Genomic DNA, 16,555 nt, shown 5'->3' with positions numbered 1-16,555 from the left:
GACTGTCATACGTATTCGTTCCCGAACTTACTATGGTATGTAGAGGGAAAAAGGAAATTCACAATTATAATAGGGCAAATTTCACGGACACCGCCTCTAAGTATTCAATATGTCACGGATAACCTAAACTCTGAAAAATTGTCAGACACCCTTTTACTTTATGGTGTTTTTTTGGGAGAAAGTTCTTTGTCTGGGAGTGTGGCCTATGCCAGCACTCCCATGAGTCTGTCTCTCTCCTCCCTATTTGAAAAGACATCTCTACTCCCTTGTTTTAAGGAGGAGACAGATAGACACATGGGAGTGGAAAACTGCTTCTCTTTTGTTTTTTATAGGTATAAATTGTTGAATTAAGGGTCCAACCAGTAGACTAGATTATTAGATCTTATTTTATGGTTTTATTTCAACTTAGTCCACTTCGTTAGGTTTGTGCAGTTAACTCTTTTACAATGGTGAAATTACCTTTACCACGGGGTGAACTTCCCATAATACCCTTTAAGAATAAATCCCCAATACAAATCATTCTCTTCATCTTCTTCCATCTGACGGTGGGGTTTCTTCTTCTTCTCCTTCCTTTTTCTGGGCAACAGCGAGGGCTTCGGCCTTGTTCTTGAAGATTTGATCGAAATAGTAATAGATGCCTTGAGACGCAGTGGTGCCAAATAGAGAGAGTTTGAGACCACTGTACAATCCACCCAAACCTTCGGTTCTTATAACCTTGGGAAATTAGAGTGCCACCGCCATGAGAGGGAGGTGGGATTGGGAAAACTCAAGAAATAAGAGAACTTAAACTAATCTCAATTCATAGGTCAGAGTAGAGGGAAATCGCAATCGACTACCAATCTTAGGGAGCTTAAGTAATACCCAGAATATTATCTCGAACCCAATGGTTGGATTTGAAAATTTTCAGATCTAGGTTAGACAATCGCAGAAAATAGGAGATTCTCAGTTTTAGTAAATCCACAAGTTAGAACCCTCCAAAACCCTGGTCGAGTTTCCCTTTTGGAAGGGTCCTAATAGAACTAAAAGATCTCCCAAATCTGGTGGACAGATCAAGGTGTGGTTGTCTTACAAGATAGCTGAAACAAAGCAAAAACAGGGGAGCCACAAGGTCATTTAAATCGGGGATCAAGAATCAAGTGTGATACATTTTGAGTTTTACAAATTTTCTTGTCTGTTAAAAACTTGAATCATGAACTTCAGGATCTAGCGTATGTAAGCCAAATATGAGAGAATCCTTTTCTTCCGAGTGACAAGGAGAAGATTTCTTAAAAACCCTTAACCTCTCCGATGGGTTCTCCGGCAGCAAGTGATGGATTTTGAACTCTGGCAGGCTCTCGTCCCTCTCGCATGCAGGTTGCAGAGGAGGTAGGTAGAGATGAGAGAGAGAAGACAAGTCAATTTTGGTTGCTAACTGTGCTTAACATCAAGAGGAAGGTTGCCATTTTAACCAAGTTTGACAAGGGTGCGTAGCATGGGTGATTTGGTTCAAATGTAGGGGTAAGAATCCTTCTTGAGAGAGATACCGATGTCTGTCCGTGTCCAGTTGTCATCATTGTCGAGGGGGTGACAAAAATTATCATTAACCTTTTTTGTTTTAATAACATATCAATAATGATTGGAGCAAGGGTGGTCTAGTCAAATCATGCCTAGCCTTATTGTTGGCTTCCATTTCTGACCTTCGAATCGATATCTATTTCGACATATGTTCATTTTTTGTTTAAACCCGACCGGGTGGGTCATTTGGGGTTATTTGGGGGCATTTCTGTACTTTTTTGGGTTTGTGATTTTCTAAAAAGTGTTTTTATCTCTTATTAGACGTGTGGATGCCATGTTGGGAGTTGTGAATATAAAAGATATGTTCATTTTTGGTTTAGGTGAAGTAAAGCACTCAACAAAGGATGAAATAGTACACCTCGAAAAATGACTATATTCACTCGTCAAGAGAGGTACAAAAGGGAGCTCCAAGCTCATTATAGGTGAAGAGAAGATAAAACTAAAGGGTTTATGGATCATCTTTTTGGTAGTAACTTTCTTACCAGAATCACAACGCTTTACTTCACCTGTAGGAAAGAGTACTAGACAAATTAGGAAAACTATTGCTTTCTAGTTTTATTTCTCACCTGGATCCAATATGAGCACATATTTCTGCCCATTTTGGTGAAGCTGATCAACAAATTACTTCATCTGGTCTTGTGGGAAGTTGATAGGATCAAGAGTGAAGCCTTTATAGCCATCCATGTAGTTGATATCTGTCCACATGGGCAGAAATATGTGCTCATATTGGATCCAGGTGAGCAATAAAATTCCACACCTTGGAATGAGAAAGGTGCTTGGACCCAGGGTGAGGTAATGGCCTAGGTGGGGGCTTGGACCTACAAGGATAAAAGCAACTGAGTTCGATACTTTGATATGTGGCAGTGGGAGCGAGATGTATTACCCAGGTATTTTCACAGAAGAGAATGGGAAGCTCTATCTAGATCCAGACTACACTTCCCATATTGACTACCGTTGGGGTAATGAAGGCCTAAAGAAGACCATTTGGAAATTGATTAACTCACTGGATGGTAGAGGAGATATATCTAATGATTCTTCAAGTCCCATTCAGGAGGATGAAAAGTCAGGCAATTCTCATTGTGTGTCATATCTGATCAAAGATCCCACTAAGGTACATATAAATTCCTAAAAAGAATTGACAGTATGGTTGTAGATGCCTTTGTGAGATTGTCCTTCATCCACTTGTAGAATAGCAGAGAGCTAAGTAAACTATTATTTGGTTATATAGGTGGACCTACCTGCTAAGGATAGGTAGACAGCCCGACCCGCAGGTTCACTGGCGTCAGCAAGAGCTAAGTAAACTATTAGTTGGTTTTCAGCACGAGCTCGTATCTCATGTATCTTGATCAGTCTTCTGCTCAGTTATCTAATGTATCGCATGATGCTGAGGTCTCCAGCCTTGGCTAAGGTAGTAGGTCTTGTCATAAAAGTCCCAGTTCGATGGTGAGTGATCGAACCTTAGCTACATGGATTTTCTACTGTAACCTAGTGCCATCTGGGGCATGGGAGTTTGGTTTAGAGAGTAGAGTGAAGGGCGTGGACATTAGACTCACCACTGCCATCTTGGCAGAGATCCTTGGGCTGCCTGACACAGGCGAGAGATGTTACTATAAGCCCAGGGTAGATATCTCAGATATGTTTTCCTTGGAGACCAGGGGAAGGGTGGTTTTTTCTTTTGTTCCTAGGGCTATGAACGTGGTTTCAGATGCCTTAGCCAGGAAGGCGCTGTCTCTTGTGTGCACGACAGATTGGCCGAATTCCATGCAGTGGCTTCAAAAACTTTGTGTGACTGAAGCTACTGGTTGTACACACGCCCTCCATCAATAAATTCCCCATTTACCAAATTTTTTTTTTTATAATAAAAATCAATATAATATGGTGTATGTTTATAGACTCTGACCCAAAATTGCTTGCTTGACTTATGCTATCAAACACTTGTCGGCACTAACTTATGCTGTGCTTGGTATGCATTCTAGATCGACATACATACTAAGAAATCATACCACACGTAGCCTTAATTCTAGAAGGTTTACTATACAATTCCAAACAGTTTATAACTGTATAGTTAATTCTCTTTATTTAGTTAATTCTCTTTATTGTCTTTAATCACGTTTTAGAGTTTTAATCTTATGGGGTATTCCGTATCTGAGACCTATAATGTATTGAGATTGAAAAAATGAGATTACAAATATACGTTAAATAAATAGTGGATCTATAAGTTTAAAAAAGTCTGGTTTCCTTATTTCAATGTTCTTTTTTATTATTATTATTTTTTTTAAATTTTTTCTCAAACTATGGTCTGACTGATGCAAACAAAACTGGCTTGTTTAACCAAGGTGGTCATCTAAAGTCTGAACCGATCGATGGAAGCCCGACACTAGATCGATCGAATACTAAATGTGTTGAGCTCAAGCTCTAACAAGAGATCATTGCCTGGTTGGGTGGCCCCCTACATCAGTGCAGGCCTAATGAGAGCTCATAGGGCCATCAACATAGATGGAGTTTTTTATTTTATAGGAGATGGAATGGTAAAATATCGCAAACCTCTGTATTTGGCACAGGCATCACAAATCAAGCAAGTTAAAGAAGCATTAAATTAAAAAAAAAAAGAAAAGAAAAAGAAAAAGAAAAAAGTTTTCAACAAAGAAGTTTATAAACAGACTTTGTAACCATACAGACCTGTCAATTACTTGTAGAGTCTAAAAATGTAAATTCACAACTCATCAATCCCCAAACCAAGAGGAGATTTCAGATTTTCTCTCCATCTCCATTTCTGACGATGCAAATCTCCCATGATGAAATCTCAAGGCATGAAATCAGGGCTCTCTACCTTTAACAAACCCGTTTCTACATCGAAGCAACACGGCACGACACACACGGTCAGGGTTTTCCTCCCCTCTGCAGCAACACTAACACAAAAAAATTAGTCAATTCCGGCTGTGGTCGCGGTTAAAGCTGGGCTGGCAGTAACCGACCGAAAGAGGCCATAAATTTGAATAACCTTCCGTAACAGCATGTAATTTACTGGAATACGCCGAAAATGGGCTCCGCCTCTACGCTTCTTCATTCAAAGAATGCATTTTTTTTTCTTAGAAACTCTCTCTCTCGAAAACAACATCCAATACCAAAAATCATCCACGAATAGAAAAAATAGAGACAAGTCTTAAGGGCTTAAGTTATGATTGGCAAATGCTCTGTTTTCGGTCTCCATATGCTCTGTTTTCGATACTCTATCAGACCTTAACTCATAATTGAAACCTGCTACTTGCAACCATACTCCAAACTCAAAAACCAGAGTGCTCTCAGCCATAGCTTCTAATCAGAGACATGTCACAGTTGGTGCAAAGTTTAATCAGTGTGCTATTTCGTTTCGTCAGCGATCCTTCTCCTGTTGTCGCGAATTTTCAGTCAGAGATCCATTACTTGTTGAACTGCCGGTTGGGGTGGAGGTGGAAGCATGGTTCTAAATCTCGGATCGGATTGGCCGACATTGGCCAGATCGGATCGATATCGGTCGAGGCCAATCCCGATATTAGGCCGATACAACAAGGTTTAACTGGATCGTCCGATTCAATCCTTGATCGATTCGACTGAATATTTTTTTATTTTTTCAAAGTTTTTAGGTTTTTTTTTTGGGTAAAGTACACGTACCCCCTAGAATGCACCCAATATTCCGCATACCCCCATGAGCGACTCAATATTTCACGTACCACCTCTCAATATCCCACGTACCAGCCTGCTTTACACCCCAAATGCCACATAGGTCCAATCCATTAAATACCACCGTTAGATAATAATATTTTGACTATTTTACCCTTTGTTTCATTTTCTTATATCTGAAAAGACTTAAATACCCTCACTTATTTGTTGCTCAAAACTAATTGAAAATGACCAATTTATCCTTTGTTTTATTTTCATAAATGCAAAGACCTAGTTGCCTTCACTTATGTATTACCCTAACCTAATTTGAAAAGATTATTTTACCCCTAAATATTTGTTCCTAAGAACCCCAAAATACCCTCATCTTCCCCAAATCATCATCCTCCTTTACATACCCACCACCACCACCACCACTGCCACCCACCATTAACATCACCACCCACCATTGCCGCAGCCACCATCACCACCACCCCACCACCATTCCAGAAATCGAATCCTGATTTGGGGGTAAGAAAAAACACAGATTTATTTTTATTTTTATTTGTAGATGTAACAAAGTAGCACCACCTCTGTTCGCTTAGTTCTTTCCTTGTCAATGCATTTAACTTAATTTTCAGTCTACAACAAACACAATATCTTCTGAGGTAACAATACTAATCTGTTACACCTGTAAACAAATTCTCATAGTGTCACAGTAGGAAACAAATTCGTCTCTTTACTCTGTTTTTCTCCCAATTTCAATTTTTCTTTTTCACATTGTTTCCCTTTCTCACTTTTGGAGTTTGGTCTTTGAATAAAGGGAAGCAGAGAAGCTAGGAGAGAGAGAGAGAGAAAGAGGAGCAGAGCCTTCCACTAAAAACCAGAGATGGAAGTATTAGAAACTCTGGTTTTATTTGGTAACAGAACTTTCAAATCTTTCCATTTTGTGAAACACTCATCGCAAATCGCAATTTTTTGTTTTCTTCTCTTGATCAATCATTATCGTTTTAGTTGTTTTCTTGCATTGGACATCAAGATTAGTTTAGAAAAGTTGAATTTTAAGTATATAAGTTTCATCATTGGGTTAAGGGTTAGGGTTTCATCGAATTGGTTGATAAGAGAAACCTGTACAGAAATTGATTTGTTTCCAAATAATTTACCTCGCATTTGTCTTACAACCCAAAGCCAATGGTGGGTGGGTATGTAAAAGAAGATGATTTGGGGAAGATGAGGGCATTTTGGGGTTTTTAGGAACAAATATTTAGGGGTAAAATTGTCTTTTCAAATTAGGTTAGGGTAATGCATAAGTGAGGGCAATTAGGTCTTTTCATTTATGAAAATAAAACAAAAGGTAAATTGGTCATTTTCAATTAGTTTTGGCAACAAATAAGTTAGGGTATTTACGTCTTTTCAGATTTAAGAAAATGAAGCAAAGGGTAAGATGGTCAAAATATTGTCATCTAACGGTGGTATTTAACGGATTGGACCTATGTGGCATTTGGGGTGTAAAGCAGGGGTGGTACATGGAATATTGAGGGGTGGTACGCGGAATATTGAACCGCTTAGGGGGGTACGCGGAATATTGGGTGCATTCTAGGGGGGTACGTGTACTTTACCCTTTTTTTTTTTCATATTAGGAAAATTTACGAAACACCCCCTAAAAATGGGCCGATACTCAAATCACCCCCTCATATTTGAAAATACTCAGATCATCCCCTCTACACTAACGGTGTTAGTTTATGTCCAACCAAAAAACTGAAAAGACACATTTAGCCTTTTAGGTTTAAACCTCTAAAACTAAATGAAAGATTCATTTTACCATTGGAGAGCTTTAAGCGCACCTCTTCTCCTCTTCGTCTTTGCTAGGGCAGCTTGGGTTCCTCTGCTACGGTAAGTCCTCTATCTTCCATTTTCTTCTTCTTCTATTAATGTCTGCTATGACATTCTACTGGGGATCTCTGCTATGGTAAACCCTTTGATAATCCTCTCATTCCATCTTCTTCTCTGCTAGGGCATCTTCAGATGCAATCTCTTCTTCTTCACTTATTTTTAGATTCAATATCTTCTTTTCTGCTGAAATACCCTTTATCAAATGCAGTAATAATGCGTAATAGACGCATGATTTTAGAATCCCTTTAAAATCTGAGGAGCAAAAACTTAGTTAAACATTTCGGTAGCATATTCAAATAGGATGTGAAAGGGGCATGGATTTTCCTGGCTTTTTTTTATTGTTCACTAAAGTGCTTGAAATGCTTGAAATCTACTTGAGAATAAGCAACCCATGCTGCTTGAAATTTTCTTCACTTTCCAATTTTGTTGTGCTTAACTTACTTTTCTTGATCCATGGAAAGTATAAATTGTTGAGTTTCAGCAGGGAATGTATGAACTTTTCTCTGATTCAATTGCATCACATCCCTGTTCATTGTTGAACATGCACCATGTTTAAAATGTACAGAAGGAAAGCATTAGAACTACACAATTCTGGATTTCATGTGAGACTGTCTTCTTGTTCCCTGGGTCAGTTAATATCATGTGATTTCAGCATGGAATGCATGCCTATTGTCTCGGGTTTTCATGAACAGAGTATCCTCTGTTCTTTGGTCAATGGATCAGTTAATATCATGTGATTTTCAGTAGGAAATATAGGAACCTTTCCTTAGTCGAGTGGCATCACATCTCCATATGTGAGGAAAACTTAATTGGACAGCAACTCATCTCCCTCATGTCCAAAAATTACTTTGCTGTATTTTTTACTTCCCTATGGTTGCAGCATAATAATTAAAGGCCCTAGAGTAATGGGACAACAACACACACACACACACACACACACACATTACTTGATTTTCTTATATTTGTCAATGAAATTTATACCATATTTATAGATGTCCATGTTTCTTCTGTAGATAAACAATGTCACAAAAAAGTGTGAATGAAAGCTACAACCAAGGTGATTTGAGGTACCTGAATCGACTCTGTAGTTCTAACAAAAGAGCAGCAGTGAGAACATCAGAGTCGCAACAGAATAAGCACAAACTATACTACTGTTGTCAATATGCACCATCAAATGGATGTGGATACTTGTCATGGTGTGACCTTGTTAGTTCTCCTAGAAGATTGTCATTGACTAGAGAGAATTCCTAGACAGTTGTAGCTAAATCTAGTAGAGAATTGTAGCAGATGAATGAAAAAATCCGAAGTTTGAGGAATATTATGGTTAATAGGATGGAGAAGTCAGATTCAAGAGCAGAACTTTTGGATTATTTTGTACTAGCTTTGTTTGTTTTGGTGGTAGCAGTGTTGATTGTAACAAAATACCTATTGGGTTGACTTTGTACTTGGGTTGATTGTTTTGGTATTAACAATGTTTAATGTAAGAGAATTACAATGTTTAATGTAAGGGAATGACAATGTTTAATGTTTCAATGAAAATTCGGAGTCTTTTTTTTTTCATGTATGAGCTTGCTCAACTTGTTGTAACTTAATTCCATGAAATGACTGGTGTGCTTATGATTGAGAGAAATAGAGGGGGAGAGGTCTAAGAAGATGCTTGTAAGTAAAAGAACTTGAATTGTGTAGCAGGGTGCATACACCCTTCATGGAATAGCCACAACAGAACACAACAAAGAATGCTTAATGAAGTAACTGTATTTAAGTAGATTAAAAAGCAGCTCACTTGTTAGGTTTCAATGACTCTTACAAGAATAAATCCCTAAGAAGGCCTGAATGAATCATACAGTCAATGACAAAATAAATTCTAAACCATCTCAATCAGAACTGAACTTGTAATAGAACTATCAGATCACCAAATACCATCCACGGTTCCTATAAACTTGGAGTGATAATGATATTTCCATAGGTTTTCCATAATCATCTCGTTTGATAGACTCCCTGTCCAAAGAATATATGTAGGATGAACTCATAAGTGTAGACAGGATAAAAATGGAACCGGGACAGATTCTATAAGCTAAGATGCAGTTAGATCCTAGAATCAAGTTTATGGGAGTGCCATCTTGTGGTTTGTGAACAAAGGCAGATAAAGGAACATGCAATGTATATAGATTCTTATAGAAATCTCACACAAATTCTTGTATATGCAATGCTAAGTTTTAAATGGTGTTGAAGTTGAGTAACTCCATCACAGCCAGCAACAATCCTTATTTTTATTTTTTTTGGGTGCAATTCAAGGGCCGACCGACCATCAACCTCAACAGGACCCCACAAGGAGGCAATGAGGGGACCCATAAGGGGTCAAATATGGTACCCAAAGGCTCCACTTATTGGAAAGCAAATAAATGTGGACTACGTGTCGCTAAGGAGACTTGAACCACCGGTCAAGCGCCTGACGCAGATCTCCCAAGGGAGTAGCAAACCACCAGGGCAAGCCCTGGATCGACAACAATCCTTATTCAACTTCACTCCATTGACCCATTTAATTAGAGGACATATGGGCTAGAACAGTGAAAGAAAACAATTATGAAGACCTGCATGCATCCCCAAGATGAGCTGCAGAGAATTTAAATCTTATATCATTTTCAATCTGGCCAAAATTTTTTTGCGGTCATGTAGTTGGATATCCAACAACAATATCTACACATCATCACACTGAACACAGTTACACAATTACACAATTACGTAGTAAGGCTTTGAACTTAAAACTCCATTGATCATTACACAGTTACACACTAAGGTTTTGAACTTAATACTCCATTTATCATTAGTTAAAATCAAGGCAGTAAGGTTTTGAACTTAAAATTCAATATTCATTACATTTTCTTCAAACCATCTACTGAATTCACATCATTAAAAAAAAAAAAAAGGAAAACAATATCTCATCTGCTTCATGATGCACTTTTTCATGATGCACCTCTCCCACCAACAGCTCTAGCTCCTCTGCCAGTTACCACTCGAACTCCTCTGCCACTTGCTTCTCCTCTGTTCCTTGCTACTTCAGCTCCTCTGCCAATTGCTACTCTACTACCAGTTGTTGCTCCTACACCTCTCCTTTCCATTCTCCTTGATTGCTTGGTAGCTCTACGTGCTCTTTTCAGTTCCTGTGAGGTAAGTTGGCTTTGGGAGCCACTTACATCATCATTTCTCTTTCTCTACACAATATAAGTTCACCAGTAAAAAATTGAAACAAATATAACATAATGCAATTAAAACAAGTTATTTAAAAGTTGTGTTGAAATTAATACCTTGACTACTCCACCTTGAGATGTCCTACTATTATGCCCAATTTGTTTGCCAGACTAATTAGTGGGTGAATAACTTCTCCGGGTGCCAATTTGTATCTCTCAATAGAATAAAAAGGGTCATAATAGGTGTCAATGTCATCCCTATTATACATGTCACATGCTGCTACATGTTTACAAGGGACTCCTGTAGCTTCCTAGACTCTACAAGAACAAGTCCAATAGAGATGGCTCAAAGGGAAGAGTTGCAGGTGATCCCATGTATACCGTATCACCAATATCAATCAGCACGGTATCGAAATCAATGACTAGCAAAATAGTCAAGTTTCGCATTCCTCAAACCATGTTCACAGACTCCATCTTTTCCTTAGCTACCTTACCGGCCTACCCACTTCAGCCGTCAACTGTTTTCATGGGGAAGGAGAGATGGAGAGAAACGGGTGCTAGCCGCCTAGCCCCGACAGGAAACATTCTTCCATGAAAACACTCACATCGAGTGTTTTCTACTTGCTGAGAGAACCTTTCCCATTTCTTTAATATCTTAAAAAATTTAATAAAATAAGGGAAATTTACACATACCACCCCTGAGGTTTGACGAAAAGATATTTTCACCCCCCAGTTTTGGAAAATTCTGCGTACCCCCCTGAGGTTTGCAAACAGTAACAAATAAGTCTATTCTATCAGTTCATGACTAACACTATTAAAAATTAGACTTGAACCGACAGAATTGCCCTTCTAAGAAAAACCCAAAAAGGAGGAAAAACAAAACCTACAACTCATCTTCCCCAAAATCGATTTGGGGAAGATGAGTTGCAACCATCCCAGTGCCCTTCAACCTCTTTGCCTGAACCAAATCATCACCATCTTCACCATCACTCTATACTCCACCCTCAAACCCTAACCCTAAACTCTGATTTGTTCACCATCACTCCTTGTCTTTCCTTTGATGCCCGTACAAAGCAATGGTGTCCGAAGGGGACAGCAGCGGTACCAGTGGTGGTGGCTGTAGAAGGAGAAGAGAACCCACCGGAGGGGAGAGCAAACTCAGAGAGAATCAATTTACCAAAAAAAAAAAAAAAAAAAAAGAGTAAATTACTCCCCCCTCCCCTCGATTATGGTCTAATGACAAACCCCTCCCCTGGGTTTTGAGAAATGACTCTCCCCTCCCCTGCATTCCCAAGATTCTATCAACCGTACCCTTGCCGTTAAAAAGGGCTGTTAAGTGATGACATCACCCTAATTATATTCGTTTAAACCCCAAACTGCCCTTATATTTATAATATTCCAATAATACCCCCGCCTAATAAGAAGAGAAAACAAATAGAGAGAAAAGAGAAAGAGAAAATGTATCTCTTCTTCTTCTTGTTCGAACACATCATTATCTTCTTTCTCCGTGAATCGAGAACATCATCGTACAAGTTAGCGGTTAGCTCCGCCATATTCTTTTAAATGCTATCCGGCTAAATCAAGGTAAGCCCAATCGATAAACCCTAATTTTTATCTCTAATCCCATCGATAAACAAATTGACAAACCCTAATATTTGGGGACAACCCATTTTGCGTAAATTCGAAGGGGTGGTGCTACATCAAATGTGATAAAAGCTCATTCAAAAGATTGATCCTACACACGGTTAGGTAAGATTTGCACCTATAGTAGTGCAATTGATCTCTGTCTCAATAGACTCTTTCAGAGCTTGTATCTCCATTTCAGCCTCATCCACGGGGTAGATTCTTTTGAGTAAGGCTTTGGCTTCATCTTCCCTTCCCTGTATAACATTATAAATACACAAGAAGCAAAAAATTGGTTTTCTTAATCATCTGCAGATAATTGGAGCTCAAGTTTCAACTTATCTAGATATATAACAAGATAAAAATTGTTTGAAAAGGTCTCATTTGAAGAACTCGAAAATAACTGGGAATAAAAATAAGTGTGAAGCTTTCTATAAAGCCAGCGTGGTGACTCGGAAGAAACCACATTAGTGCAAATTGAAACATAGCGGTAACCCCGCAACTCCAAGCATCCACCTCCATGTCCCAGGAGCCTGAAACATCAAATCTGATGGGTTAGTTAAAGTTGTCTTGTCTATTAACACTAAACCAAAAGAAACAAGACCAGATCATTACTACTACTTTATAGTATTATGGCTTAATTACCTTGGTGAATGCTAAGTTGATCAGGTAAGACAGAAACTGGCCTCCTGTTATAAGGAAACCATTGGTACTAACCAAGGCACCTCGGACTTTAGCAGGAGAAGCTTCTGAGATGTATAATGGAGATGTCATCGATGCCATACCAACACCGAGACCCACAAAAATACGACCAACGATCAGTAGAGCTGGGTTGGGAGCAGAGGCCATGACAATAGCTCCTTTGAAGAAGAGAGAGTCTGCAACCAGGATTGAGATCCTGCGGCCATATCGATCGTTCATCCATCCACCAATTGCAGCACCAATTATCGCACCGGCAACTGCCATACTGACAATGCTTTCCTATAGAAATGTATATAATATCACCATGCATGGTCAATAGATGTCTAGCTAGGAATACTTGTGGTCTATAGATTGTACATGTTCCATCTTGCTTTTTCTCTTCTTCTTTTTTTCCCCATAAATTGTAAGAATATGATTTCAGCTGTTTTCTTATTATTTTCCATGCGTTAAAACATTACAGGGTTATTTAATTTCTGAAGCAATGGAGATTAGGGCAACTATCCGTTATCATTATGACATGAACACCTCGACACCTATCCTGGTAGACCCGCACGATGGCTATCTGGACATGGTATGTGACATATACAATACAGTCATCAAGCATGTTTCGGTAGGTCATACTGTGACATTCAAAGTCAAGTGTATACTCCCTACCAACCAGGATTTGGAAGTGGTTGATGATGTTTGTGCATATCAGTTGTTTACATTGAATGAAAAATTGGATGTCATTAATTTGTATGTTTATGATCTTAATGTTGATGATCAATCGACCTACACTTATACAATCAATGGCTTCCTGGTGCATCGATCATTCGGGAAAATCAACCAAATATGGAAAGGGAACAACAAGGTGACATTCAAAGAAAGTCGGTGTGGGGTTGGTGGTGACATCCAAGAAAGTCAATGTGGGGTTGGTAGTGGGATTCAACAAAATCAATATGGATTTGGTAGTGGCATTCAACAAAATCAGTATGGTTTTGGTAGTGGCATCCGGCAAAATCAGTGTGGATTTGGTAGTAGGGTAAAGTACCGAATCAGAAGGGGTGGTGCTACTTTCAAGGCATCTAGTAATGATGTGACTAACAAAGATTGTGATATGAGTGTTAAAGGGACCAAGGCATCTAGCAGTAAAGCCACCAATAGAGATTGTGACATGAGTGATCCAAGGACCCAGGTAGCTAGTAGTTATGCCATTAACACAAGGGGTGGTAAGACTGATACAGAGACCAGGGCAACTAATAAGAATCATGTTGTGGTTCATGAGTCAAGTGACAGTGATATGGATGATGAATGGAAATGCTCAACTGATGGTAAGAATAGTTTGGAAGAGAGTGATACGGATGTGGATCTTGATGAGGAAGACATGTCATGTGATGACCTTGGGGGTGATGAGGGAATGGAGAAGTCTGAGGAGGAAAACATTGAGAAATGTGATGATAATGATGTATTATCTGGTTATGAGTCTGATGACTATTATGGGCATTTCTTTGATAATGATAAATTTCATGATGGAAAAATAAGTTTAGAGACTGGGATGCTTTTTGATAATGTTGATCATTTCGGCATGTACTTCAGTTATGTTATTCAACAAGGTTTTGAGAGACTGTTTGTGAAGAATGAAAAGGCAAGAGTTATCGTTGTGTGTAAGGCACCGGAGTGTACATGGAGAGTGCATGCTTCACCTAGTAGTGATGGAGTCACATACATGATTAAGTCATATTGTAATGAGCATAGTTGTGCGTAAAGTACACAAATAAGTCTATTACATCTGGTTGGATTGCTAAAGAACTTGCCTATCGCTTGAAGATGGATCCCGAAATGAAGACCAAGGCAATGGTCGCTTATATTATGGAAAAGTATAATGTAACAGTCCCTTATGTTTCATTGTACGAGCAAAAAGAAAGCCCGTATAGCCAATGAAGGTAGTCATGCAGAGTCATTTGGCAAACTAAATCATTATGGTGAAGTGATGAGAGATAGAAATCCAGGTAGTCTTTTTAGACTCAATTTTCATCAAAGGCAGGTATTCACAGAGCCTCCAATTTTTAAGAGAGTGTTTCTTTGTTTCAAAGCTTGCATAAATGGTTTTGTGAGGGGTTGTAGACCATTTATAGGTCTTGATGGTTGCCATCTCAAGGGTGTGTATGGAGGAGTTCTACTGGTGCTATAGTGTTGATGGAAACAAAGGATTGTTTCCCATTGCATATGGTGTGGTTGAAAGTGAAGGTAGAGAAAGTTGGCAGTTTTTCTTAACAAATTTATATGCCGCTCTACACATTTACATGGATGATATGACCATCACATTTATATCTGATAAACAAAAAGTATGTATTTTCTTTGTCCATCTTCTGTTTTGAATTTTAGAAATTAAACTATACAATAAATACACTTTATTAACTCAATTTTTGCTTGTTTATGTTGTGTAGGGGCTACATGAGGCCATTAATAAGACATTTGCAGGCCATCACCATAGATGTTGCAGTAGGCATCTGTATCAAAACTTCAACAAAAGGTTTCCAGGTGTGTTACTAAGAAGACTTTTTTGGTCAGCATCTAAGGCATCTAATTCATTCTTTTTTGAGAAAGCAATGAATGACATGAAAGACAAGAACAAAGAAGCATATGATTGGTTGAGTAAAAATCCTCCCAACATGTGGGCTAGACATGCATTTGATTTTAGATGCAAGAGTGACCATATAACAAATAATATGAGTGAATCATTTAACCAGTGGATTAACCCTTTTAGGAACAAGCCCATTCTGATTGTAATTGATGAGATAAGGAAACAATTGATGTCAACAATGCATAAAAGGTATGAATTGGTTGCACCTTTAAGGGAATAGTCACACCAAAGATCAAGAGAAAGTTGGATTTGCTCAGTGAAGAATCTAGAGGGTGTATTCTCCGTCTCGCGGATTAGATGAGTATGAAGTCTCGAATAGGGATGGCGATTATGAGGTTAATTTGAAAAATCACACTTGTGGTTGCGGAGCGTGGAAGGTACAGGAATACCTTGTAAGCATGCAACCTGTTGTATTCTTTACAAGAGGCACACATTGGAAAGCTATTGTGATGATTACTATAGTGTAAAAAGATACTTGGATGCTTACAAGGATATAATCCACCCATTACCTGGTTTGGAGCGCTTAAAATCGAGCATCACCTAGGTACTGTTCACCTCCACCCTTGAAGAGGTTACCAGGAAGACCACATATCAATAGGAGGAAGGAACCTGATGAAGGAGCATCCGGAGAGTTTAGAAAAAGATTTGGAAGTGTCGATGTAGCAACTGCAAGGAGGTAGGCCACAACTCAAGGAAATGCGAAAGAGCTCCAATTAAAGGGAAGGAAGTAAAGGTATAATCATAAGATTTTATCCTAAGTACTCATACTTATTTTATGTTATCGTGATGATTACAAGGATTCTAATATTGAATTCATGCTTGTATAGGGAAAGAAGGGAAGTGGGAGCAAATGTGATGTCAATACCTCTCAAAGATTGACCAGATCTCAAGCTTCTTCTACCATCACTTATGACAATATGCAGGCCAAGATTGAAGCACAAAGGAAAGCCAAGGAAGATAAAAGGAAAGCAAGAGAAATGAAGAAGAAATTAGTTCAAAGAGGGGAGGGGAGGCAGTGAAGAAATTAGAATCATAGGCTGTAATTTGATGATTTTTATGTTTATTTGGATATGATATTAAGTTGGATGTGGATGATTGTAAACTTTTTTTTTTTTTTTTTGGATATGTTGGATTTTGTGGTAGACTTTTATTTTGGACATGATGTTAAGTTGGATGTGGATGATCCAAACAAATTTTTTTTTAGATATGTTGGATGTTGAAGTATGGTAGACAAATACTTTTGGAAGCATAGACTTTTTTTGGATAATTTAGGAATGCTGTCCAAATTTCCAGGTTTAAGATAGCCTATTTAAAGGGGAAATGCTGTCCAAATTTT

At 38.6% G+C, this 16,555-nt stretch overlaps 1 protein-coding gene across 1 annotated transcript; it reads right to left on the bottom strand.

Annotated features, from left to right (window-relative positions):
* Positions 1-12,361: 12,361 nt before the first annotated feature.
* LOC122643608 (probable inositol transporter 2) lies at positions 12,362-12,962 on the bottom strand. The gene is made up of 3 exons (XM_043837219.1): positions 12,954-12,962; positions 12,540-12,875; positions 12,362-12,427 (listed from the first exon to the last, which is right to left on the bottom strand). The coding sequence occupies exons 1-3, from the start codon at positions 12,960-12,962 to the stop codon at positions 12,362-12,364; spliced, it is 411 nt and encodes a 136-aa protein (XP_043693154.1).
* Between the last annotated feature and the right edge of the window lie 3,593 nt (positions 12,963-16,555).

Source organism: Telopea speciosissima, chromosome 10 (assembly GCF_018873765.1).
Source record: "Telopea speciosissima isolate NSW1024214 ecotype Mountain lineage chromosome 10, Tspe_v1, whole genome shotgun sequence".
Taxonomy (NCBI): domain Eukaryota; kingdom Viridiplantae; phylum Streptophyta; class Magnoliopsida; order Proteales; family Proteaceae; genus Telopea; species Telopea speciosissima.
This window is presented reverse-complemented; position numbering and strand designations above follow the sequence as displayed.

Excerpts from the sequence above, each read along its gene's own strand:
- LOC122643608 (XM_043837219.1), bottom strand. Across the intron at positions 12,428-12,539 it reads TCAACTTAGCATTCACCAAG|GCTCCTGGGACATGGAGGTG; the intron begins GTAATTAAGCCA and ends TTGATGTTTCAG.